General features: G+C 43.7%; 2 protein-coding genes across 8 annotated transcripts in view; one reads left to right on the forward strand and one right to left on the reverse strand.

Moving 5' to 3' along the window:
• stradb (STE20 related adaptor beta) overlaps positions 1 to 5,259 on the reverse strand; it is a 31,332-nt gene extending 26,073 nt beyond the window's left edge. For both annotated transcript variants that reach the window (XM_052015003.1, XM_052014995.1), the window contains exons 1-3: positions 5,093 to 5,259; positions 4,552 to 4,694; positions 3,501 to 3,556 (exon numbers count right to left, since the gene is read on the reverse strand). In XM_052015003.1, coding sequence (XP_051870963.1) covers positions 3,501 to 3,512 — 12 coding nt within the window. In that variant the 5' untranslated portion in view covers positions 3,513 to 3,556; positions 4,552 to 4,694; positions 5,093 to 5,259. The remainder of the gene's footprint in view (positions 1 to 3,500; positions 3,557 to 4,551; positions 4,695 to 5,092) is intronic.
• An 11,479-nt stretch (positions 5,260 to 16,738) lies between these two features.
• LOC127571287 (trafficking kinesin-binding protein 2-like) overlaps positions 16,739 to 27,315 on the forward strand; it is a 101,780-nt gene continuing 91,203 nt past the window's right edge. For 3 of the 6 annotated variants that reach the window (XM_052017595.1, XM_052017587.1, XM_052017559.1), the window contains exon 1: positions 22,706 to 22,872. The gene's annotated coding sequence lies outside the window, so the exon portion shown is untranslated. The other 3 variants (XM_052017580.1, XM_052017575.1, XM_052017567.1) reach the window with 3 other exon arrangements.

Below are 27,315 nucleotides of genomic sequence, written 5' to 3' on the forward strand. Positions count from 1 at the left end.
TACAACCACCACATTTTTTTTGATTCTTTGAGATACAAGCATTACTAGCAAGGGCACCATTTAACACCCACCCTGAAAAACCGGTGGCACGATGACTTCTTCATCCCCTGCAGAATTTGTCATAAAGGTGCACTCAGTAGCCTTAACTATGGAATTTCAAGATTTCACCAAGAAATGTCCCCATTACTGTTGAAGCACCTTTGACAACTCACTGGTCGCATCGAATAGATGGGGCACACTGCATTTGCTGTGTATTGAAGGAACTGAACATCAAGGATGATGGATGAGGTGCCAATCAAGTGTTTTACTTTGCCCTTCATGGTGTAAGGCATCTTTAATGATATTGGAGGTGCATTCATCTACATAAGTGGAAAGTATTCAACAAAACTAATGGTTTGTACCTTATTGATGGTGAAATGGCAAAGGGGAGTCAGGGAGCAAGTACTTTGCTGCACAATACCACGACTCAAGCCAGTCTCGTAGCCAAAATAAGTGCATGACCAATCCGGTTCTGTTTCTAGTCGATGATAATCTAGTCAATAATGATGTTGATGGTGGGGGAGTCAGCAATAGTAAATGCTATTTAACGTCAGGCTTAGGTAGTTTTATTAATCTCCTTGTTAGAGGTGACTCAGAGTAAGAGGTGCAGAAGAATGAATGTTATTTGCCACATTTCAGTCCAAACTTGAATGTTGTGCAGTTCTTTTTACACTGTTCATATTCTGCTTTATCATCTGTGGAGTTGTGATGGAACTGAATATCTCCATTTCTAACCTTCCAACTGCCCTGTAAAACCCCTGCCATAATGTTCTGGGATGAGATGATTACTTCCAACACTCTTTCTTTGTGCTGTCTGACCCAGCCAATGAAAACTAATCCCTTGACTCTATTGACTTCAAATTATAATGGCTGCTTGCTGCCACCTTCAGTCAACATTGCCTTAATGTCAAAGACAGTCATTCTTTCCTGACCTCTGGAATTCAGTTTTCTAGTCCACATTTGGAGGAAGGCTGTAAATGAGATCTGGAGTGAAGTGGTCCTGGCAGAACCAAAACTGAGCTATGTGCAGATTACTGGAGAGAAAGTACCACTTGACAGCAGTTAACAAGCCTCTTGTTACTTTTCTGTTAATGAAGGATAACTGATTGTGGTTAGGAGTTGGCAGTAATTGGGCAAATTTGATTTGTCCAGCTTTTTAATCAACAGAACCAACTGGGTAATTGTCTACTTTGGCAACTGCCAGTGTTATGGCCTAGTTGAATAATTTAGATAGATGCACAGCTAGTTCTGGGATGTCCCTTCATCACCACAGCTCTTGTTGTAACCAGTCCACTGTACAGCGAATCAAATTAGTTGACAAATGGCTTCAGTGGTGTTGAGGACCTCAAAAGAAAGTAAAACTGAAATGTCCTCAGGCTAAAGATGGATCCAAATACTTCAGCCTGTCATCTCCCCCACTCCCCCACCCGTCTCCAACAAGATCACAGAAGCCAGTCTTCATTCAATTCAATTCACTCCACACATCAAGAAACAGCTGAGAACAAAGGCTGTAGAGGACTAGACAATATCCTGACTGTTATACTGAAGACCTGAACTCCAAATTTAGCCACCCCTATAGCAAAGCAGATGCAGGTAACCTGTTCACAAAAATGCAATGTGGCTAATCACTGCCCAGTAGTCTACTCTCAAACATCAGCAAAGTGCTGGAAAGGATTGTTGACAGTGCTGTCAAGTACTTTCTCATCAATAATCTTCTCATCAATAATCTTCTCACCAATTCCCAGTTTGTCTTTTGTCAGTACCACTGAGCTCCAGACCTCACCACAGCATTGGTGCAAATATGGACCAAAGAGTCAACTCCAGAGGTGAGAGTGACTGCCCTTATCATCAAGTCAGCTTTTACTCAAGTGTGGCATCAAGTGCCTTGGTAAATCTGATGACAATGTGCATCATAGGGGAAGAAACATTCCAACAGTTGGAGCCATGCCTCACGCAAAGAAAGATGGTGGTGGTTGTCGGAGGTCCATCACCCCAGCCCAGGACATCACTGCAGGAGATCCTCAGAGCAAGGCCCCAAGCCTAACTATTTTCAGCTACTTCATCAAAGACCTTCTACTATCATGTCTGAAGTAGTCCACACCTGCATGTGGCAAGACCTAGTCAACATTCAGGCATGGTTTTTAAGTACAAAGTAACATTCACACCAATGTCAAGTAATAAACATCTCCAACACAAGATAGACCAACTACCGATACCTGACATTCAATGGCAGTACCATTGCCAAATATCCACAATCAGCACAAATCCTGTGGCTAGTCCAGATGAATAACATACCTCCAGACATGCAAAGCCTTTCCACCATCTCCTAGGCACAAATAAGGAGTATTTCTTCAACCATCATCCCAGATGGATGAGCTTCAGCAGCTCAGCACCAAATTATTCAAGACAACCTGTTTGTTTGGTACCCCATTCACTACCCTAACCATTCATTCCATTTGCCACTGGTGCACAGTGGCTGCAGTATGTAACATACACAAAATTCACTGCAGTTATTTACTTAGGCTACACTGACAGAACCTCTGACTACCACCAAGGACAAGGGCACTGGAACACCATCTGCAATCACATATCATCCTGACTTGGAAATATCACTGTTCCTTCAGCTTGCTTGGTCTAAATTCTGGAACTCCCTCCCTAACAGAACTGTGCAAGTTGCTTTACCAGAAGGACTGAAGCTGCGTCACCAGCACCTTCTCAACATTACTAAGGTATGGGACTATAAATGGTTACTTGTCAACAATGTCCAGATCCAAAAAAAATTGAACAAAAAATATGCTAAGCTTATCAACATGCATGGGAAGACACATCGAGCCTCTGACTCCTCTTAAGTATTTGATTGTCCACAACTGGATAGAGCCGGACTGTAAAACTTTGTTTTGATTCTTAGTTCTGTCTGATGCATGCTGCTTCCATTTTTAAGCACACGTGGTGACAAGTCATTTTCATGTGTCTACTGCTACCCTTTACATACTTCTCCACACTTTGTTGATTCCAGGTTTGCTCTCCGTGTGCGATGGTAATCACAATTCGTGTAACTGTCTCCATGGCGAAACTCAAGTGCAGATTGGGTAACCACTGTGTGCATCATGGCCTGCTAATACCCAAGAGTGACTTTTAGGTGCTGGTTGCCTGGCATACTAATTCTCTGTTCCACTCTGACCCTTGTCCTCAGCCTCCAACATTGCTCCAATGTAGCTCAAAGTAAGATTTTCTGTCATTATGTTTTGCATGGCAGGTTGGTATAATTGAGAGGCATGCAAGGACGGTTAAGAAGGTTGCAGGTTATTAAGTTAGCTGAATTACCAAAATGCTCTGACGGGATTTGAACTACATTGTTAAGTCCAGGCCAACTGATTAGTAGTTCCAGTAGTTTAACTACTATGGCAACCGCTTAGACAAATGGGAAGCTGCAATTACATAACAACTTTGGGTTGACTTACCAGAAAAGACATGGAAGCTCCTGATGTGCTTGGTGATTCACATGAGCACAGCAACCCTAAGAAAAAGAAATACTTGGATAGTCTCCTGATTTATTTGGCTGATCAAACAAAACTAAGAACTTGTGCATGATAAATTTTTCTGTAGCTCCCTGCTAAAATATATGCTATAAGACTTTGATGCATATATCCTAATGTACCAAGTCCTATTCACTGTCCTCCCTGACCTTCTGTAATAATGATCTAGTCATGCATTAGCTTTTTAAATTCTCTTCCCTGTGTTGACAAGCCTCCATGGCCCTGTCACTCTCTACTTCTAATCTTCTCCAGCCTTACTAGAATCTGCATTCCTCCAGCGCTGGCCTTTCAAGCATCAATCATTCCTTCCATTCCATCAATGCAGCCATGCCTTTAGTTGCCATATCATGAAACACTGGAATTACATTCCTAAAACTTTCTAATCCTCCTTCTCTCACTTTAAGACCACCTCTCCTTGACTAATCTCTGGTCATCTATTCCCTTCTATGGCTTAATCAAATTTTGTCTAATTATCATGTGAAGGACATCAGAATGCAGACCTACCTTAAAAATAAATTGTAGAGCAAGCTTCTGACAAGAGCAGCAATCTTGGTTGGAATCTTGATCGATAATTAACAACCACATCCCATTTTGTATGCCCTGCAGCGCTGAGCTCAACAAATTCCCATTGCACAGATTAGCTCACTCAGTACTGAACAAGTGAACCTGCCACCCTGCTAGCATATCCAATTCTGACACATATACATGATTGATGCATTTTTTTCCACTGAGTTATCACTGTTGTTTAGTAAGTAAATATAAATATTTAAAAAGTAACACCCTTTACTACGAATTTGGAATTATACCCAACCCTATTCTACAGAAACTGTTCATATTAGATTTTTACTGAAAAGTGAATTCAACATTCACATAGACACAGTTTAGTGCTAGCAGAGAAGATTTAAGCTGTTTAAATTCGATTTGCTCTTAAATAGCATATTAATATTTATTTTATTATCTCAGCACATGCACTTACTAAATGAACTGCATCATTTGCGAAGTATGTTAATATTTAAGACACAATCAGTATTAGGATTCACAACCTCCTGCTTCTCAAGAAATACGATGGCCTTTAGACAATGGAATGAACTTTTACTTCCAATCAACCAATCGTAGGCACTGCAAATAAAAACAAAATATTAAGCCACCAACTCCAGGTAAAATAAATCGATTCAGCCACCCCTCCCTCCTCCTCCCGCACACAACTCCATTGAAGCCATCAACTTGCACCAACGCAAAAAGTTGACATCTTACATGCTTAGAGGTTGGTTGTTTGCAAATTTATTTTTGCACACTTGCAAAAAATGACTATGATCCATCGCAGGTTCTAACGATCTGAGATATTTAAAGCTTACAACAACACCACCACCAACCCCCCCCCCCCCCCCCCACCACCACACACACACCCCCCCCCCCCCCCCGAGAGTCCTCGCCAGCCAGTGACAAAAAGAAACTTCAACGCCAATTCTCGGCTCTAAACGCCCTGCTCGTCTGACACTTGTCCATGGGTCACTCACTGAGGACCCTCCTTGCCCCAGCCCAGGCCTCGGACCCCAGGCACTCGAACAGTGTAGGAGGGAGCGAGAGAGGAGGGGAGGGCAGTGTGGACATAAAACGTTTCATTCCCGGCGGCGGGAGGTGCCTCCGCTGTCCTCCTGGTCCTGCAAGGGACCGTGTTCCCACAACCCCCACAGCTGCTGCCTCGGCGCGTCCCCCTCACCTTGACCAGAGAGGGAGGGGGGAGGGAGAGGGGGAAGAGACCCCCCCCCCAACGCCGCTGTCTGTGACGTCACAGTGACTGCCCGCCTCCCCGTTGACAGCGGGGGGGGGGGGGGCAGTCTTGGCCTCGGGCATCAAATCTCGCGAGAAGAGGCCGAAGCTGGCATGCGGGATTGGTCTTGGTGCCACCGAACTCGGAGCGGCGGCCGGAGGATGGGGCGGGGTGTCTGGGGGCTTGGGTGTGTGTGAGAGTGAGTGAGTGTACGGGGGTGTGTTGGGTGGAGGTGTGTGTGTGTACGGGGGTGTGTTGGGTGGAGGTGTGTGTGTACGGGGGTGTGTTGGGTGGAGGTGTGTGTGTACGGGGGTGTGTTGGGTGGAGGTGTGTGTGTACGAGGGGGGTGTGTTGGGTGGAGTGTGTGTGTGTACGGGGGTGTGTTGGGTGGAGGTGTGTGTGTACGGGGGTGTGTTGGGTGGAGGTGTGTGTGTACGGGGGTGTGTTGGGTGGAGGTGTGTGTGTACGAGGGTGTGTTGGGTGGAGGTGTGTGTGTAGAGGGGGGTGTGTTGGGTGGAGTGTGTGTGTGTACGGGGGTGTGTTGGGTGGAGGTGTGTGTGTACGGGGGTGTGTTGGGTGGAGGTGTGTGTGTAGAGGGGGGTGTGTTGGGTGGAGTGTGTGTGTACGGGGGTGTGTGTGTAGAGGGGGGGGTGTGTTGGGTGGAGTGTGTGTGTGTACGGGGGTGTGTTGGGTGGAGTGTGTGTGTGTACGGGGGGGGTGTTGGGTGGAGGTGTGTGTGTACGGGGGTGTGTTGGGTGGAGGTGTGTGTGTAGAGGGGGGTGTGTTGGGTGGAGTGTGTGTGTGTACGGGGGTGTGTTGGGTGGAGGTGTGTGTGTACGGGGGTGTGTTGGGTGGAGGTGTTTGTGTAGAGGGGGGTGTGTTGGGTGGAGTGTGTGTGTGTACGGGGGTGTGTTGGGTGGAGGTGTGTGTGTAGAGGGGGGTGTGTTGGGTGGAGGTGTGTGTGTAGAGGGGGGTGTGTTGGGTGGAGGTGTGTGTGTGTACGGGGGTGTGTTGGGTGGAGGTGTGTGTGTACGGGGGTGTGTTGGGTGGAGGTGTGTGTGTAGAGGGGGGTGTGTTGGGTGGAGTGTGTGTGTGTACGGGGGTGTGTTGGGTGGAGGTGTGTGTGTACGGGGGTGTGTTGGGTGGAGGTGTGTGTGTACGGGGGTGTGTTGGGTGGAGGTGTGTGTGTACGGGGGTGTGTTGGGTGGAGGTGTGTGTGTACGGGGGTGTGTTGGGTGGAGGTGTGTGTGTACGAGGGTGTGTTGGGTGGAGGTGTGTGTGTAGAGGGGGGTGTGTTGGGTGGAGTGTGTGTGTGTACGGGGGTGTGTTGGGTGGAGGTGTGTGTGTACGGGGGTGTGTTGGGTGGAGGTGTGTGTGTAGAGGGGGGTGTGTTGGGTGGAGTGTGTGTGTACGGGGGTGTGTGTGTAGAGGGGGGGGTGTGTTGGGTGGAGTGTGTGTGTGTACGGGGGTGTGTTGGGTGGAGTGTGTGTGTACGGGGGTGTGTGTGTAGAGGGGGGGGTGTGTTGGGTGGAGTGTGTGTGTGTACGGGGGTGTGTTGGGTGGAGTGTGTGTGTGTACGGGGGGGTGTTGGGTGGAGGTGTGTGTGTACGGGGGTGTGTTGGGTGGAGGTGTGTGTGTAGAGGGGGGTGTGTTGGGTGGAGTGTGTGTGTGTACGGGGGTGTGTTGGGTGGAGGTGTGTGTGTACGGGGGTGTGTTGGGTGGAGGTGTTTGTGTAGAGGGGGGTGTGTTGGGTGGAGTGTGTGTGTGTACGGGGGTGTGTTGGGTGGAGGTGTGTGTGTAGAGGGGGGTGTGTTGGGTGGAGGTGTGTGTGTAGAGGGGGGTGTGTTGGGTGGAGGTGTGTGTGTAGAGGGGGGTGTGTTGGGTGGAGGTGTGTGTGTGTACGGGGGTGTGTTGGGTGGAGGTGTGTGTGTACGGGGGTGTGTTGGGTGGAGGTGTGTGTGTAGAGGGGGGTGTGTTGGGTGGAGTGTGTGTGTGTACGGGGGTGTGTTGGGTGGAGGTGTGTGTGTACGGGGGTGTGTTGGGTGGAGGTGTGTGTGTACGGGGGTGTGTTGGGTGGAGGTGTGTGTGTAGAGGGGGGTGTGTTGGGTGGAGTGTGTGTGTGTACGGGGGTGTGTTGGGTGGAGGTGTGTGTGTAGAGGGGGATGTGTGTACGGGGGTGTGTTGGGTGGAGGTGTGTGTGTGTACGGGGGTATGTTGGGTGGAGGTGTGTGTGTGTAGAGGGGGATGTGTTGGGTGGAGGTGTGTGTGTAGAGGGGGATGTGTTGTGTGGAGGTGTGTGTGTAGAGGGGGATGTGTTGGGTGGAGGTGTGTGTGTACGGGGGTGTGTTGGGTGGAGGTGTGTGTGTGTGTAGAGGGGGGTGTGTGTTGGGTGGAGGTGTGTGTACGGGGGTGTGTTGGGTGGAGGTGTGTGTGTGTGGGGGTGTGTGTTGGGTGGAGGTGTGTGGGGGTGTGTGTGTGTACGGCGGTGTGTTGGGTGGAGGTGTGTGGGGGTGTGTGTGTGTACGGCGGTGTGTTGGGTGGAGGTGTGTGTGTAGAGGGGGGTGTGTGTTGGGTGGAGGTGTGTGTGTACGGGGGTGTGTTGGGTGGAGGTGTGTGTGTGTACGGGGGTGTGTTAGATGGAGGTGTGTGTGTGTGTGTAGGGGGGGGGGTTGTGTCTGTCTCTAGAAGTACGTTCCAAATCACACCAACTAAATGTCCTCGGCGCCTTGTGTAAATTTATTCCCAGTCTTCACAGTTCGCACTGCTCACTGACGGCAGAAAGCAGCGAGCCTGCCTGCTTTGCTGTGGGTCATGGGATAGAGGAGAGAGAGGGGCAGAACAGCCTCCATTGACCTGCCAGCCGGCTTCCCCACCACCCCCCACTGGTAGTGTCGCCTGTGGTCTCGATAATTAAAATGGAGCAGCTTCAGGTTGCTGACCTGAATAAATCTCCAGAAATTAAAGATTAATCTCAAAGGATATTGCTGTGGACAACAACAGGATGACTTTAGATAAAAAACAAAATGGGCTGCTCGATGAACACTTATACCTCAGTTCTAGAAGTGGTGGAGATGAGAAAGAAAATGGATCTTTGACCAACTGTCAAGTCTTCTCTGAGTCACCAAGACGCAGGCTGAAAGGCTAACAGTAGATGTGAGATGGTTGGATATCATATAATAAATACTAGAAAATGCCCAGAGTTGTCAAGCTAGCAAATAGCAGGGCAAGACGTGAAATTGCTCTGATGAGGGCTTGTTGACCTGAAAGACTAATGCTTTTACTCTCCCTGTGGATGTTGAAAGCATTGCTGAGTATTTCCGGCATCCTCTAATTTCAGATTTCAAGCATCCACAGTAGGATTTTGTCTTTTATATAATTGTTGGTAATCCCATAGTATTTTTTCACTTCAGCTGACAACATCAGAACAGTGGTAGCACATCTAGCCTCCTGAGCCTGTCCAGTATTGAATGGGACCATAGCTAATTTATGACCTAGCTTCATACGCCCACTTTTCCCCAACATCTTTTATCATACAGAAGAACGTGTAGAAGAATCTTCAGAAATTGACCTACTGATATCTTTTGCTAGTTTGTGTTCTCCTAAATAATTATATACAGCAGTGCACTAGCTTAGCTTTGTCCCACATCATCCTCAAATTTTCTCAATGGTTCTTTGAAAATAAACCACCAGTACAAGATGTATATGAATGTTGTGGCTAAAATTGACCTTTGTCCGACATTTCAAGAAAAATGTAATTGTTTATTGTTTCTGGAAGTATGCTGTTCAAATTGGCTAACACCTATATTACAACATTTCAGAAGTATTTAATGGGCAAAAACTGGTCTGAGGTGTTCTCAAAGGCACTATAAACCTGTGGTCACCGTTGAGGACGTAAGATTAGTCTCCCGGAGAGTGAACCCAAGAAAAACGTCTGGCCAGGATGGTGTCCCTGACCGTGTTCTCAGATATTGTGCTGATCAGCTGACAGGAGTATTTGCAGACATATTTAACCTATCCCTGCTTCAATCTGAGGTTCCAACCTATTTTAATAAGACCACTATCATCCCGGTACCTAAGGAAAACAAGGTAAACATGCCTTAATTACTACCAACTGGTGGCTCTGACATCCACCATCATGAAGTGCTTCAAGAGGCTGGTCATGGCACACATTAACTCCACCCATTGCAATTCACCTACCACCAAAACAGGTCTACAGCGGACACCATCTCCCTGACCCCACACTCATCTCTGGAGCATCTGGACAGAAAAGACTCCTACGTTAGACTATTGTTTATTGACTACAGCTCCGCAAATACTATAATTCCAAGCAAACTCATCACCAAACTCCGAGACCTGGGACCCAACACCTCCCTCTGTAACTGGATCCTTGACTTCCTAACAGACCGTAATCAGTGAGGATAGACAGCAACACCTCCAGCACAATTATACTCAACACTGGTACCCCACAAGGCTGTGTCCTCAGCCCTCTATTCCCTGTATACTCAGGACTGTGTGGCCAGATTCTGCTCTTAACTCCATCTACAAGTTCGCAGATAATACCACCGTATTAGGCCATATCTCAAATAACAATGAGTCGGAGTACAGGAAGTAGAGAGCTTATGAAACAAGTTTGAGGTCTTGAAGGACAAGGACTCTGAACACAGTCTTAGCGATAAGTGATTTATTTACAAAGACAAATGTGGAGAAAAGGTAACGGGAACAACATGCGCACTAGTTATAGCGAGCATGGGAAAATCGCAACAAGGGTAAAATACACACACGTACACACAACGAACTGGGTACAGACAATCAAGGAAAAACAGTATGATACCCACCACCCCTTGACTCAGTGCAGGCACGGATCTATGCTACTGGGGATACTAACTAGAACGCTTCTAACCCTATTGACAGTGCACACCTTACCAGCGATCTCTCCAGCGCCGTTCCACGGTTCCTCGGCCTGGGACAAAGGGTGTATCCCTCAGAGCAATCAAAAAGACGACAAACTGGGCACATGTGGTCCAGCCCAGGTAGTACAAAAAGGCCAATGGCCCAGTGCCAGCAGGGGCTAATCGATCACAAAAGGCCAATGGCCCGAGGCCAAGTACAAAGGTGCTTAAAGGGACCAATGGTCAGGTGTGCACTGATGGGTGGGGTGGAGCCAAACCTTGATTGACAGTGGTGTGTCTTCCAACCAGGTAATGGGTGGTGCCGTCATGTGACAGCCACGACCCTCCACAATACAGCGTCGTGACATGGTGTCATGACAACAACCTTTCCGTCAATATCAACAAAATGAAAGAACTGGTCATTGACTTTAGCAAAGGGGGTGGTGTGCATGCACCTGTCTACATCAATGGTGCTGAGGTCGAGAGGGTTGAGAGCTTTAAGTTCCTTGAACATCACCAGTAGCCTGTCCTGGTCCAACCACGTAGATGCCATGGCCAAGAAAGCTCACCAGCGCCTCTACTTCCTCAGGAGGCAAAAGGAATTTAGCATGTCCCCTTTGATACTCACCAACTTTTATCGATGCACCATAGAAAGCATCCTATCTGGATGCATCCTGGCTTGGTATGGCAATTGCTCTGCCCAGGACCACAAGAAACTGCAGAGAGTTGTGGACACAGCCCAGCACATCACGGAAACCAACCTCCCCTCCATGGACTCTGTCTATATCTCTCACTGCCTTGGTGAAGCAGACAGCATAATCAAAGACCCCACCCACCTGGGACATTCTCTCTTCTCCCCTCTCCCATCAGGCATAAGATACAGGAGCCTGAGGGCACATACCATCAGGCTCAAGGACAGCTTCTACCCCACTGTTAAAAGACTATTGAATGGTTCCCTTAAATGATGAGATGGAGTCTTGAACTCACAATCTATGACCTTGCACCTTATTGTCTACCTGCATTGCACTTCCTCTGTAGCTGTGACACTGTATTCTGTTACCCCGTATGACCTCGATGCACTGTGTAATGAATTGATCTGTATGAATGGTATGCAAGACAAGTTTTTCACTGTACCTCGGTACAAGTGACAATAATAAACCAATACCAATATCAATATAAATTATTTGGGATGAGCAAGGCTATCTTAATTCATCCCCCCAGATGAACCATGGATTCCCCTCTCATTCTTATTGGAATTGGTTTATTATTGTCACTTGTACCAAGGTACAGTGAAAAATGTGTCTTGCATACTGTTCATACAGATCAATTCATTAAACAGCACATTGAGGTAGTACAAGGTAAAACAATACAGAATGCAGAGTAAAGTGTCACAGCTATAGAGAAAGTGCAGTGCAGGTAGACAGTAAGGTGCAAAGTCATAACAAGGTAGACTGAGTCAATAGTCCATCTTACCATACTAGGGAACCGTTCAATAGTCTTATAACAGTGGGATAGAAGCTGTCTTTGAGACTGGTGGTACATGCCTTCAGGCTTTTGAATCTTCTGTCTGATGGGAGAGGGTAGAAGAGAGAATGTCCCGGGTGGGTGGGGTCTTTGATTATGCTGGCTGCTTTACTGAGTAAGTGAGAAGCATAGACAGAATCCATGGAGGGGAGGCTGATTTCTGTGATGTGCTGAGCTGTGCCCACAACTCTGCAGTTTCTTGTGGTCCTGGGCAGAGCAATTGCCATACCAAGCCGTGGTTCATTGATAAAAGTTGGTGAGTGTCAAGGTATATAGTTCCGGATTTTGTTCCACCACTTTGCCTGGATGTCTGTCCCAAATTGTTAGAATCATAGAATGATTGAGCCATCATCAAGAAACACAGTAAGCTAATATGAAGGTACAACAAGAAAATAAGAAGCCAAATGGAATGTTGTCCTGATTGTAAGGGGGATGGAGTATAAAGCTGAGGAACTGTGGTTACAAATTTATGGGGCTTTGTGGAGACCACAACTGGAGTACTGCATATAATTTTGGCCTCCTTATTTGGTGTTAGAGATAGTGAAGTGAAGATTCACTGGGAGGAGGGGTGTGTTTGTGAGGAAAAATAAAGTAGAATGGGCTTATAACAACCCCCCATTTAAAAGAATGAGAGATGATCTTGTGAGACATGTAAGATTCTGAGTTTTAGTAGGGTGAATACTGTGAAGATTTTCTCTCAGTGGGAGAGCCTAGAATGTGGGACATAAGGGGTCTAAAACTTAATACTGGGTTGAGGATGATTTTCTTTCTCTTAGGGAATTGTAAGTTTATGAAATCCTTTAACCCAGAGAGCTCTGTTTGCTGAGTTATTAAAAGTATTCAGGACTGAGATCGATCACTATTTGCACTACAATAAAAATCAATGGTAATGGGGAGAGGCTAGGAAAATGGAATGGAGGCCAAAGTTCGTATTAGTTATGAATGACAGAGCAGCCTCTAAGGGCTTTATGGCATACTCCTGCCCCTACTTCCTAATCATGTGCCAGTCCTTTGTTATCCAGTTGATTCCACTCCTCTGCTCTTACTCCGTAGCCTGTAATTTCTATCCCTTAAAGTATTTAATAAATTCTGTTGAATTTTATTATCCAATTTGCTTCATTCACTTTTTGGGCAGCATTTTTCAGATCACTGTAGTACTTATTGTGTGAGGAAGATATTTCCTTGTATCACTACTAGTTTCTTTGTCAAAGACTTTAAATCTGTGCTCTCTTATACACAGCCTTAGTCCACTCTGAAAGAAAATAACAACAGGCTGATCCTTCTGTGGGGTAAAAAACGTCATTCTTAATTCATTATTTTAGTTTCACCTTTTGCTCCCTTCTCCCATGGTTTTAAATTTGTAGAAGATTTCAGATGAACCTTTCCCATGCTAATACTATTTTGTATCTCAAATTTTTTGGAAGTGATTTGTGAATTCTTTAAGGGCAAATTTATGTATCCCGAACTGCTGTATTGAGGGGTTTCCTGTACTATCTTATGTACAAGCTATTTCAACTGGAACACTTTTATTCCAGTTTTGACAAAGACTCCCTTTTGCAAGTTTGCAGTGATTATTTGTGAATTGTGCACCAGTCTTTCCACCACAGTTAAATCAACTTGCTTTCATTCTTCAGAAAACTTGATAACATCCTGACTCAGAAATGCAGATAGACTCTGAACAGACTGTAAGGAGAACAGAGTGTGTGTAGCCAAATCATTCAAAAACACAACAGATAAATATTTACACATTAACATTATTGATTATGAAAATGAAACCAAATAATCAATGGTTTACTTTAAAAAGAGACACCAGAAAGGGAACATTAAAAGCAGCTTAAATGATGAGACCAAGTATTGCCATTGTCTAACTTTCTGGAAAACTTAGGCAATATTATTGCTGATGTTTAAGCTGATAGAATTGCATTGGAGATTTCCATTTACATGCTACATGCCTCACCCCAAACGTACACAATTTTCCACCCATTAAAAGCAACAATGAAAAATTATGGTAAATCCTGTCCAGAGTCTTTGACTCTTAGAAAACATAAATGTTCCTCACAAAAAATATGAGACAGAAGCAAAAGTTTATGGGATTCATAAGAGCAATTTAAACACTATTTCAAGCCCTGTGGAAGCAGACATTAACTGTGTTCACAATACTGATAAGAACATTTGGCTCATTATGCTTTGCTAGCCCTGAGAGATATTTTATTTACACAGAATATCAGTATTGTCATTGGAGGCAATGTTCTTGTGGAACTATTGAGCCTGACATTGTGAAGTGCTACAAATATACATAAATGAGATGATGACAAAATACTCTAGATTAATCTAAGGTTACATTTTAGCTAAACTTAGCATTTAGCAATCGTTCATTAATATTAATATTTAATCTGTATCAATGAAAATATTTGACCTTTCAAAGGCCTTCGACAAAGTCCCATATGGAAAATGATCCAAAAGTTAAGAGCCCACTGGATCCAGGGCACCTTGTCAAACTGGATCTGAAATTGGCTTGGTGATGAATGAAGCCTGTGAACAGTGTTGGATCACAGGAATCAGTATTGAGACCTTTGTTGTTTGTTTTTTATGTATTAACAATATGGATATGAATCTGCGATTTGTAAGTTCAGAGATGACATAATTTATGGTGTTGATGGCAAGGAGGGTAATCTTCAGCCACAGAACAATAATTGGTGAGCTGGTAAGATAGGCAGAGCAATAGCAGATGGAATTTAATCCTGAAAAATGTAAATTCATGCATTTTGGAAGACTAATAAGGTAGGATATATATAAAATGAATGGCAGGGCCCTAGGAAGTATTGAGGAACAGAGGGACCTGAAGACACCAGCACAGGTAGATAAGGTGGTTAAGAAGACATGCAGGATACTTGCCTTCATTAGCCAGAGCAATTAATATAAGAGCAGGGAGGCTAGGATACAACTACATTAAACATTAATTAGGCAACTGTTGGAATACTGTGCAGTTCTGGTCACTACACAAAAGGAAGGCTGTGATTGCAGTGGAGGAAGTGCAGGATGTTGCCATGGATGGAGCATTTCAGCAATGAGGACAGACTGGATAGGCTGGGTTTGATTTCCTTGGAGGCTGAGGGGGGACCTATTTGAAGTAATCAAAATTGTGAGGGGCATAGACTGGGTGGAAGTGAGAAACTTCTCTCTTTAGCCAAGCCATCTATGACCGGAAGGACGAGGTTTTATGGTCAGGGATAGGAGGAAGAATTATTTTTCACTCAGAGAGTGGACAAACTCTGGTATCCAATTTCTGGATGGTGGTGGAGGCAAGTACATTCACATTTAAGAAGTATTTAGATTGGCACTTTTCATCTGTAAATGTGGTAATCTCTTTGCTTAGGATAGAGTGTGTTTTTGTGCTATATTACTATAATTCTCAGTGCATGCATATGACATGTAGGAAGAAGATGTAGCATGTAGTGTAAGAAGAAGAAAGGCATTGAGATAATTTTAATTCATCCATCCATAAAAATTCTAATATCTGCATTTTAGCCCCACCTCAACCTCACCCCATTTCAGCATCCAACAAGAATGCAAGGTTTTCAATTTCCAGAGGTTGTAGGTTGGATGCCATAACAGTGCCTGTACTTTAAGAAGTAACTCAAAACAAGCAGAATGCTTTTGGGTTTCCTGATAAACTGGCAATTAAATGGAAGTTCTTTCTGTCACTTCAAATAATTGTAGGCTTAAAAATTAGGCTTTTTTTCCCTGAAAAACAAAGGGTATCAACTAGAGGGTATCAACCTAATTTATTGTACATTATATATCTGTGCCACAAATAACCACTTGATTGCTGTTGAATTGGTACTTATAATGTGTATAACTATTACATTCTGGTATAAATAACTCCTGAGAAAGTAGTTCAACATTGGTTAATTTGTCAAAATTCTGTGTAAACTTAATCATGCATTACATTAATAGATAGACTCTAGCAAAATCCTAGGCCGATACTTATACAGAGCCTAAGGAAGCAAATTGACTGCACACTCATGTTTGGGCCACTTGGCTGTGTTTGGATGCTTATCACGTTCTTCTGAACTAGCAGATAACAAGAGCTTTATCCCTTCTTTATAGCCATTGTATTTCCCATGAAAGCTTGTATTTTCAATTTGCTTAAGCATCAATGTTTGGCATGATTCTTAAGTCATATTGTTTTGTTCCCATATTATAATAGTGATTACACTTCAACAATAATTAGTTGGCTGTAAAGTGCTTTGAGAAGTCCTGAGGTGCCGGAAGGTGCTTTTTTACCCCTTGGGTCATAGAACTGATTGCTGTACACACACACACACATACACACACACTTTCAATGGGACCTTTTCCTTACAGGATCCTGTTCCATTGTCCAAAGTTAGCATCCCTTTAAGAAGTGGTCAATTAAATTTCATTACAAGAGTCTTGGCAAACTATCTTCCTGTGCAGCTGGTGAAGTAAGCCATTTAAAATGTTAAGTGTTTTCTCTTCATGATTTGATCAAGATACTGAACTTAGTTTAGGGCTTTCAGAATAGCTACACACTGAGGCACTGCTTTCTTAGGCTAATTACTCTTACCCTTATTGCTATATGATACTTTATCCTGTGAATAATTATGATATTAGCCTTTTCACATTGGTTTTATTAAAATGCTAAGAAAACAAATATATATATGTTTTTCAAAATACTCTTGCCTGGATTTGGTGAAACTGATATCATTTTGACCCTACTGTCTAGTTTTGAATACATTGTCTGCACTCTCAAGTATTTTCTTTTCATTGTTGGTGAATATCCTGAGTCAGCCAGCAAGTGGCACACAGTAGCAATCGAATAACAACAGCTTCTCTATTCAGATTTCCCTCTTTTAGAGGGAGTCTCTGTCTAGTACTGTTCCCTGGCATAGACCAGATTAGGGACTGAACCAGCAGTCCCCATTCACAGTGCATATGAGCTACAATGAACAGCACAATTGTCGCCTGTTCTTCTTCTTAGGCAGTCCCTTCGGACTGAGGATGACTTGATCACACTCTGGTTTTGTGGGTTCTGAGATGACCGACGAAGGCAATGTGGGAACTGCAGACTCGTCCACAGATGGGGCAGGAAGTGCCTGATGAGGCTGGCAGGTGGGTAATTTGTGAGGCAGTCTGGTGCTTCTGTCATTTATACAGAGTTTCTGTGTCCTCCAGAAGCAAGCACTTGAGGTCCACAATACCATCCTGTGTGCTCAGTCTCCACTTTGAGCAGTCATGTGCCAGAGATCCCCAAAGGTCAGTGGAAATATTGCATTTTCTCAAGCAGGTTTCAAATCTTTTCTTTTGTTCACCAGAGAATCTCTTCCTATGTTTGAGATCAGAATAGTGTCTGTTTCAGGAGTCTGTTGCTGGGCATGCGAATGATGTGGCCTGCCCAGGAGCTGACTGAGTATAATTAGGAACTCTATGCTGAAGATGTTGCCCTGGGAGAGGGCACTAATGTTGGTTCAATTATACCACCCCCTCCCCCAATTGAGTTGGGAGGATTTTGTGGAGAGAGCATTGGCATTATCTTTCAAGTGCTTTGAAATGCATACCATATGTAGCCCCGAGCTCAGAAGCAAATAGGATGGGAGGGATGTTGCTGTGTGGTAAACTGTGAGTTTGCACCAGATCTGATGGCATAATTTTCAAATACCCTTTTCCTCAATCAACTTGAGGCTTGTTGACACACTGAATGTGACAGTGAATTTCATTAATGATGTCTGCCTTTGCTGAGAAATGGCTCCTGAATTTTGGGAAGTGATCTATCTTCCCTAGGGTGTCGCCATGAACCTTTATTTTCCAGCCAACATTGTGCTGTGGAAAAAGGTTGGTGAGGGACTTTTGTTTTGTGGATGTTGAGTGTAAGGCTTATCCTCCTATATGCTCTCATGAATGAGTCAACGATGGCTTGAAGCTTGGCCTCTGAGCATGTCCTCTGCATACTACTGCACACGACGACACTACTGTTCTGTGACAAATCACAGGTGGCAATGAGTCAGCTTACCGGAGTGAGATAGGACACCTGGTTGAGTGGTGCCATAACAACAACCTCTCGCTCAATGTCAATAAAACTATTTTGTTGATAAAAATTGAAGCTGATTGCTGACTTCAGGAAGGGGAAGGATTGGGGGACATTGGGGGATTGGTGGTGGAGAAAGTCAGCAGCTTTAAATTCCTGGGCATTAGCCTATCGAATGACCTGTCCTGGGCCCAGCACATAGATGCAATCATAAGGAAAGCATACCAGTGTCTTTACTTTCTTAGGGGGTTAAGGAGGTACGGCTTGTCACCGAATGCTCTAACAACTTCTACAGATGTATTGTTGAAAGTATCTGACTGGTTGCATCGTGGTCTGGTACGGCATTTCAAATGCACAGGAACATAAAAAGCTGCAGAGAGTAGTGGACTCCACCCAATTCATCATAGGCACATCCCTCCCCACCATCAGTTGTATCTATAGGAGGTGCTGCCTCAAGAAGCCAACATCTGTCATCAAAGATCCCCACCATCTGGGCCATGCCATCTTTTCGCAGCTACCATCAGGCAGGGGGTACAGGAGCGTGAAGTCCCACACCACCAGGTTCAAGAACAGCTACTTCTCTTCAACCATTCGGTTCTTGAACCAACCGGCAAACCCTAATCACTACAGTTTAGCAATACTAAGACCACTTTGATCACTTTGCACTAAAATGAACTTAGGTTTCTTTTACTCTGATTGTGTTCTTTCTTGTAAAAATTGTGTATAATTTATGTTTTTCCTGTGAATGTTGCTTATATGATACTATGTGGCTGTGATGCTGCTGCAAGTAAGTTTTTCATTGCACCTGTGCATACATGTACTTGTGCAGATGACAATAAACTCAACTTTGAACTTGGAACTACAGCTCAACTACTCAGGTGACCTTGGTTCTGGAGTATGGTTGAACAGTTTCCCATTTGTTCTAAAGGTTAGCTCCATTCCAGTGGGAAGTTTGTTAAAGGTGAGTTGCAACATTGTAGCAAGAAAGATTGAGAAAAATGTTGGACCAATGAAGCAGCCTTGTCTGATGCCAGGCTTCACTGAGTTTACTTATAATGTAGAACCCATTGGATAGGATCATGGCTTGCACACCATCACAAAGCAAAAGAAATATGATGCAAATTTCTGTAAGCATCTAAATTTGAGGAGAGTGTTCCACAGTCCCTCTCAATTTATGGAGTCAAAAGCTTCAGTGAGGTTGATAAAGGCCACATATAGTGGCTGGTACTGCTCCCTTCATTTTTCTTGAAGGTATCACACTGTGAAGGTCATGTCCACTGATCCTCTAAATGGCTAAATCCACACTGTGATTCAGAGAGTAGCTCTTCGATCAGAGGCAGAAGGCAGTTGAGGAGAACCCTGCTGCAATGGCTTTCTCAATGACATACAGCAGGGAGACCCCTCTGCAGTTACCACAGTTGTATCTGTCTCTCTATAATTATCACAAATATAACATCATTGAGTGGTATATCCTCCTTTCCCAGAAATGCATAATGAGATTGTGGACCTGAACCTGACCTGAGTGCAGCAAATCCAAGCCCAGTCTGAGCCCAAGGACTTATTATTTTTCTGATATCCAACTTAAACCTAACACACATAGTCAGACCCTGTCAGGCTTGGAATGGGTAGCAGGGTTCTGCTTGGGCACAGGAATCTCAGATCGTTGGAAATGATGACAGAGAAACAGTAGGTCAATCCACATATTCTTATATTCATCTTAAATCATTGAAATGGTTAAAAAAAAGATTATATGAACAGTGACAACGTAATTATGCAGAAAGTTGACAAGAACAGATTTCAAAATTCTGCAGATGCTGGAAATCTGAAATGAAGTAGAAAATGATGGAACTACTCAGCAGGTCAAGCAACATCTTTATAGAGACAAACAAGAGTTAATGTCTCAGGGGGACTTTCAATGGGACTTTTCAGCTGATATATGTCTATGAAAATGAAAAAAATAACTACAGACACTAGAAATCTGAAATAAAAGCAGAAATGCTGGAAAAAAATCAGCAGATGAAGCAGCATCTGTGGAAACAGAAATAGAGTTAGCATTTCAGTTGGTTATGCCGTGTATCACTGTGAATGCTGACGTTTTCGGCAGCATTGACCCACAGCCTTGTAACGGTTGCTTTGTAGTCTAGTAAGAAGGGACATAATTTAAAAGTTAGAACTGAAGTTTCAGGAATGGTTAGAAAACAATTTCATGCACAAAAGATGATAGAAGATTAGAATTCTGTCTCTTCCATAGCAACTGATGCCAGGTTAATTGTCAATTTTAATCGTGAGATTAGTAGTTTTATTTTGCCTTTTTGGTGGTGTAGGAAAAAGATGGATAATCATCACAGATAAGCCACAATCTTACTGATTAGCTGGATAGGCTTGAGGGATTAAATGATTTAGTCATAAAATGGGTAGGAAGCCAATCTTTCATGAAAGCTGCATGAATTAAAGATTTTTCTCCTGTTTAATGCTGTGAGTAACTTGGGAGAAAAATCAGAGAACATTAAAAGAGCTGTGTGTGGTTTTAATTTTGTTTCATTAGTATTTGGGGAAAAGCCTATCTGACCAGCTGGGCTGTTTGGAAATGGGAAGCCATTTGACAAAACCATCAGGCTCAGCAACTTCATTTTGGCGAAAAGTGATGCTTATACATTCTGGGAATAGCTAAGGATATTCTTTAAGTTTTTCCTGGGTTAATTTATTTCAAATGCTTAAAAGGTGAATGCTAGTATTCACCCAGAAATGAGTCATTTAGTAAAACTAAAATCCTGTGATTTTCCCATGTGGACCTAAACTGTTATGGTGTGACTTTATAAAATATTGGTTAGGTCACAACTGGAGGCTTGTGTGCAGTTCTGATTACAATACTAAAGGAAGGGCATGATTACCCTGGAGTGGGTGCAGAGGAGATTCACTAGATTGTTGGCCGGAATGGAGGGTGTCAGTTATGAGGAGACTGGATGGACTGGAATTGTTTTCCTTGCTGGAGGAGGCTGATGATTGAAGTACAGAAAGCTATGAGGGGCATAAATAGCTTACAGCAACACTATGATAATTCAGCATCTTTGGGACATTAGTGATGCCAGACTAGCAAAATTTCCAAACCCTGGCTCCACAAAACTTATCCACATTTTGACTTGTGTATTGCTGACCTCTACCTCAGCTCCAACTACACACCCAACCCATAGTCCGGACCCTAGTCCCTGCTGCACACCCAGCCCTTACTCTGAACCCCTGTCTCCGATCGTACACCCTGCTCACACTCTGGATCCTTGACACACACTCTAGACTAATAAAATGCTGAACCATGGGGAATTGGATTACAGTAGTAATAAACTTTTCCTCACAGCAGAGGTATATAAAGCCAAAAGGCATGTGTTTAAGGGAACAGGTATAGGCCGGATCAACAATAATGATGAGACAGAGTACAGGAAGGAGATTATGAACCTTGTGTTATGGTGTCAGAACAACAACCTAGCTCTTACCATCAGCAAGACAAAAGAGTTGGTTGTTGACCTAAGGAAGCAGGTGGTGAACACAACCCTGTCCTCATCAACAGAGCTGCTGTAGAGATGGTCCACAGCTTCAGTTTCCTTGGTATTCATATCACCAGCAACATCTCCTAGTCTCTCCACTCTGATGCAGTGATCAAGAAGGTGCATCAGCATATTTACTTTCTTAGGCTTCTGAGAAGATTCATGAGGATTTGTCCATGAGGATTTTCTCTAACTTCTACAGATGCACTATAGAAAGTATCCTGATGTGTTGCATCTTAGTCTGGTATGGTAACTATTCTGTTCTGACTGACAGAAACTGCAGAGAGTGGTAAATACTGCCTAGTCCATCTTCACGACGTGTTGCTTCAGAAGGGCTAATAGTATCGTAAAAGATGCCTGCCACCCTGCCCGTTTCCTTTTCTCTCTTCTACCTTCTGGGAGAAGATACAGGATCTTGAAAGCCCAGAAAACCAGACAAAAACAGCTTCTTCCCTATGCTATCAGACTTTTGAACCAATCACCTTTTTCACATCCCCTTCATGTGGTGCTGTTTTGTTCTCAGACTCTTAATTATACTTCTCTCAGTTATTCCGTTATTGTCACTTTTTGCACTATTTCAGATTTGCACTACAATCTTTGCATCATTCTGTTGTTTTGCACTCATTACTGTATTTATTGTTATACTTATTATTACTGTCTACTGTTTACTTTGTGAGCTTCACGCAAGCAAGGAATTTCATTGCACCCTTGTGTTTGTGACAATAAACTAATCTGAATCTGAATCTAAGGATCTTCACCCAGAAGGTAACTTGAATCTGCAATGCACTGTCTGGCGGGGTGGCGAAGGCAGAGCCTCCCACAACGTTTAAGTATCAAGATGAATACTTGAATCGCCAAGGTGTAGAGGGCTGCAGTTTCGATGAAGGATCTTCGATCTGAAACGTTAACTCTGTTTCTCCCTCTCACAGATGCGGCCTGACCTGCTGAGCAATTTCAGTTTTTGTTATGGAAGGTTCCGGGCTGACTGCTAGAAAGTATAAATGGATATCGATGGTCTGCACGGATACGGTAGGCTGAAGGGCCTGTTTCTGCGCAGTTTGACTCTATCTTTGTGATCAGTGGGCACCACAGAGAGGGAAGTGCAAATAATATCGGTTGTTCAGTAGTTGAACCCAACCCAGGAAAAGGAGAGACTTTTGTTAAGTCTATTTTGTTGGTGTTTCTTTCTCTCCTGAAAGGAACAGACATTTTCCCAAATGCCGACGACCTGTCGTGACTAATTCCCCGGTGACACCAGCATCCCTCGGCCGTCACTGTCCTCCAACACTGAATGGCTTCGCCCCTGTCACTGCATGATGACGTCAGTTGTATTGGGTAACGGTGAGTGAAGCTGACGGTCGGAGATTGATGACGGCGGCAGAGAGCGAGGTGGCATCCCCGCCGGTTGCTAAGGCCCGTCCTCCTCTGAACGTCCTTCGGTTCCCGCGTCGGGACCTGACCAGCCGACGTCGGCCGAAGGGAGGAGGCATTAACGCGGCCAGGACTGGTCGGAGGCCAGTGTTGGACGGTGAGTGTCGTGAGTCGGAGGGAGGGAGGGAGGGACGAACGAACGAATGAGGGGGAGGCGTGTGGGTGGCAGGGAGCGCGTTCGTCACGGCCACCCCGGTGCTCCCCTGTCTCGGCCTCCCCATTTACCTTTTATTATCACCTCTAATGAAAACTCCACGTACGTCCGTTTCTTTACCGCTGCCTCCTCAGTTGCAGGACGCACGCCAGAACTCTTCTCGCTGTCAAGGCTTTTACTGGTATCCTAATACTACATCCGCGCACCGACAGCCAGACACGGCCCAGCCTTCTCTACCCCCAACTACTCAACCCCCCTCCCTTCGCCTCCACCCCTCTTCTGACCAACTCTCTTAACACCCCCAACTTCCCCGGTCGACCCTCTGCTCCCTTTCACTCCACCAGTCACCATCTGCATCCCATCCCGCCCCGCCCCTGCCTCCGCCCCCCTCCCCACTCCACTGGTCAAACACTGTCCCCCCTTCCGCCTCACCCCACTGATCAATCCTGTTTTTTTCCACCCTCACCCCGCACCTCACCCGTTAACCCTCTTTCCCCTCGCTCTACTGGTCAGCCCTCTTTATTTCCCTCACTCCACCATACACTCTCTATCCACCTCCCCCCTCATTCCACTGGTCAACCCTTTCTATTCTCCCCAATCTCCTCATTTCACCTTCAACCCTCTTCCCCTTCCCCTCTCCAGCAGTCAACACTCTCCCCTTGCTTCCCTCCCCCCACTGGTCAAACCTTTCACCCCCACTCAGTCACTCCACCGGACAACCCTCCTGCCTTCCCCCTCACACAAACACTCATTTTCCAACCACTCCTCCCCCATTCCTGCAACTGCCAACCCTCTTTTATTTTCCCCTCACCTCCCCACCCCACCCCCACCACCTCTCTCCTCTGCTATTTTCCATCTCCATATTATATCTGTACTATTTTCCTCATCACCTTGGGGGCCCAAGCAGCCATTAAAACTGCACTGCTTTATCTCAAAGAAGAGCATTTGTTCTCCCACGCCCTGGCTTATATTTATTTATCAATCAACCTCTAGAACATTATTTCTGCTTGTATGAACGTGCTGCATCCAAAGTAACTACTGTCTTTCTTATGTATTTCGATGACTATACTTCACATAAGTACTTAATTCAATTTGAAGTACTATTGTCATACAATGGTTATGGAAGGCCTGACCTCAGCATGTGCATTTCGTCTTCCTTAAATAAAGATGGGCGTTATTGTGTATCTACATTAAAGTGGGCTGAGGGTAACTAAATTGTGTCAGTGATTTAAATCCTAACAAACAAAAATCACTGGTTCATAATGGAGGTTTGTTCTGTTTTCCTCTGCTGGATCTTTAGTTTGCTCATCCAGTATACACTCGAAGGATGTGATTGTCATTTCCTGTTGGTGCAATGATGTATATGTGTAAATGAATTCTTAAGTACAGAAATGAACATCAGCAAATTGGAAGATTATTCTGAATCTGATGAAGGTGACAGTATAACTTGTAGGCTTTGAACATGTCATGTCACCTATAATGATGGCCACTGCTCCAGGATTTTTTGGGGTTCTTCAGCAATTGCATGTTAATCCTAGGATTTGGGTTTGAGCACCATTGTGGTGGGATAGAGGCAGTGGTGAAGTGTAAAATGAGGTTTATTTCATCACATGTTTTTGTTGACTGTAATATTGGAGTAGGGAAAAGGACCTGTTTGACAGTCAAGAATTATCCAGTTGAACCTGCTTTCTAGTCAGTGAGAAAGATGATGAGGATGGATGTGTCAAGCAGACAGGTGAATATGTTAAGGTTTGTGTTGAAACCTCTTTGAATGTATTCAAACAGGTTGCAGTCCTATTGAGATGATGCTTAACTTGGGATGTTGGTGAATTTATACTCTGTGTGATGTAAGTGAGTCTTGTTTCTATTGTTTGAAATGTTATACAGAACATTGATATTGTTAATTCTCCTGGACACTATTTGACCTCATGGGCAGAACTCCAGGCTCGTGTATATGCAGAATGGTCGATGATTATATGAGAACTGTGCTTGTGTTTTCTTGGATTACAATATTAGGAGAGCACTAAAAAATCTAGACGTGTATATTTAGGATAATGTACTTAGTGTACAGAATTTATTTGTACATCAAAGGTTAAGAGTGATAAACAGCATGACAGCTTATGCATGCTCAACCTGGGAACGTTATTGTTTGTGATGTGCTTTAAAATGGTGATATTACTTGTCCCAGAAAGCTGTTTTTGTTTGCCTCTGCATTGTTTCACTTGATGAAGAACCATACTTCCAATGGCGTGAAGTGGGAGGTGTAGTTAAACAGCACTTTGTCTGGAATATGTATTTCAATCTGGACAGTGAAGCTATAAAATTGCAGTGCTACTTGAAGGCTGTCACATTGTTGAGCTCAGTTGAGGCACAGTAACAACACTTGAGAGGTTTCATAGTTTAACTTTTGATTTTTCTCTTTATCTTCACACTTTCCCCTCCCCCCCCCATCACACACCCCTTCCATTCTCCATAAATATAGCTAACTCATCTATTAATGTAGTACTCATCTATTATTTTGTTCATTGATGTCTATTGGTTTCCAATACATTAAAATGACAAATTAATGATTCTTATTTATTTTTTTCATGGGTTTGCCCTTCCCTAATGCTTTAACTTTGTTTAATTCCCCTGTCTCCACTATCCCTTTTCTCACATTAAAGGCCTTCCCTTGTTTCCCCCTTCTTTAAGTCCCTTCTTAAAAACCAACTTCTTTAACAAGCTTTTGGTTACCTTTTTTCACTGTCACACGCTTTGGCTTGGCACTTTCATATTGTTTGGTTGCATTCCTGCAAAGGATGTTGTACATTAAAGGTGCTATAAAAATGCAGTTCTTTGCTGTTGAGACGGCAGATACTATTGAAATATATACACATCAGTTAATTCAACGTGGATAAGACCCATGATCTTGCTGCACAATACAGTGCACTATCATGTCATACAGAACCATCTTTATCAAAATATTCTTGTATTCAGAGGGAATCCTGATGCTAAGACATCCCTCTCTCTGTGTTCACAGTTCAATTCAGTTACACAGTCAATAATTAATGTTCAGAATATGATAACCTCTTCTGTTAAACAGAAGATAAATAACTCCATTGACTGAACTTGTGACATATAAAGTGCTTTAAATGATGGGATTTGTTCCCTGCAATCATTTAAAATTTGCACTCTGCACCTTCTGTAAAATCAGAAGGTGCAGGTTGCAAATTATAACTCTTGTCTGTAAAATAATTTTTTTTCCCTGTTTCATTGCCATTTTACACAGTGAATTTTGCCACTTAATTCTCTGTGAGTGCTGGACCTGAGGCCCCTATGGATTTTTTTTTGGTGTTACTCTGGATCCATTCCTTGCTAATTTTACCTAAGAAATAATGTGCTTTTATGTAATATTAAATCCTTGGCCACTACTTTTAATGCTATGATAAGTGAGGTATACTTTTATTAAAATATTCTTTCCCTATCCATACACTATTCTTAGTTTCTAGTAGTATAATTATTAATCTGCACATGTTTGTTGCACAAATCAACACTGGTGTCTATTCACTGCTAATCTGGGTGCTAGTGAATTTCCAGAATTGTTGGACTTAATCTCTTAATATGGTTGTGTAGTATTGAACTGAACATTAGTTGTATATTCTCCTTTTAATACAGTAATTTGATCTACCAAACTAATGCCCTTGTCCTTACTGAAAGGGCAGTCACTCGGCTGAAATGAAATGAATGCCCAAAGAGGAATGCAGTGCTGTAAATTGACATGTCTTGCTGTTGTAGGCAAGTTGTTGATACTTGGTGGAATGTGCGGGTTGGAGCACGATTTGCTTTGTTTTATTTTGGTCATTTGGGTCATTGTGCTTAATCAATAAACAGACTCATTTGCTTTGCTTGGTTATATGCAATTTTATCTGGGAAAGCCACATCATATTTCTCTAAACCCAGAGAAATTGACCACAAATTTAACAGTTTGTTTTTGATTGGCATGAACATCAGAATGAATGGTTTTTTTTTGCTTTTTATATCATAGAGTCATAGAAAAATTGGGTACCAGACAGAGAAATTTAGGGGAACAGGAAATCAATATAACTGCAGGTGCTGGCAACCTAGGATGAAAATGGAAAATACAGAAAACACTCAGCAGGTCAGGGAGTGCCTGTGGAAAAAGAAACAGAATTAATGAGTCAGGTTGAAGACCATTCATCGGAACTGAGAAGGTGAGAAAACAACTTAGCTTAGAACAAGCTAATTCTAGGGAAATATGTGCTTAGATTGTTGAAAGTGAAAATGATTTTAAAAAAAACATACGGTATCTTGGTCTTTATAAATAGAAGCATGGAGTACAAGAATGAAGAAGACATAATGAATCTTCTATAAAGTACTTGAACAATA

The sequence above is a fragment of the Pristis pectinata genome, chromosome 1 (assembly GCF_009764475.1).
Source record: "Pristis pectinata isolate sPriPec2 chromosome 1, sPriPec2.1.pri, whole genome shotgun sequence".
NCBI lineage: Eukaryota > Metazoa > Chordata > Chondrichthyes > Rhinopristiformes > Pristidae > Pristis > Pristis pectinata.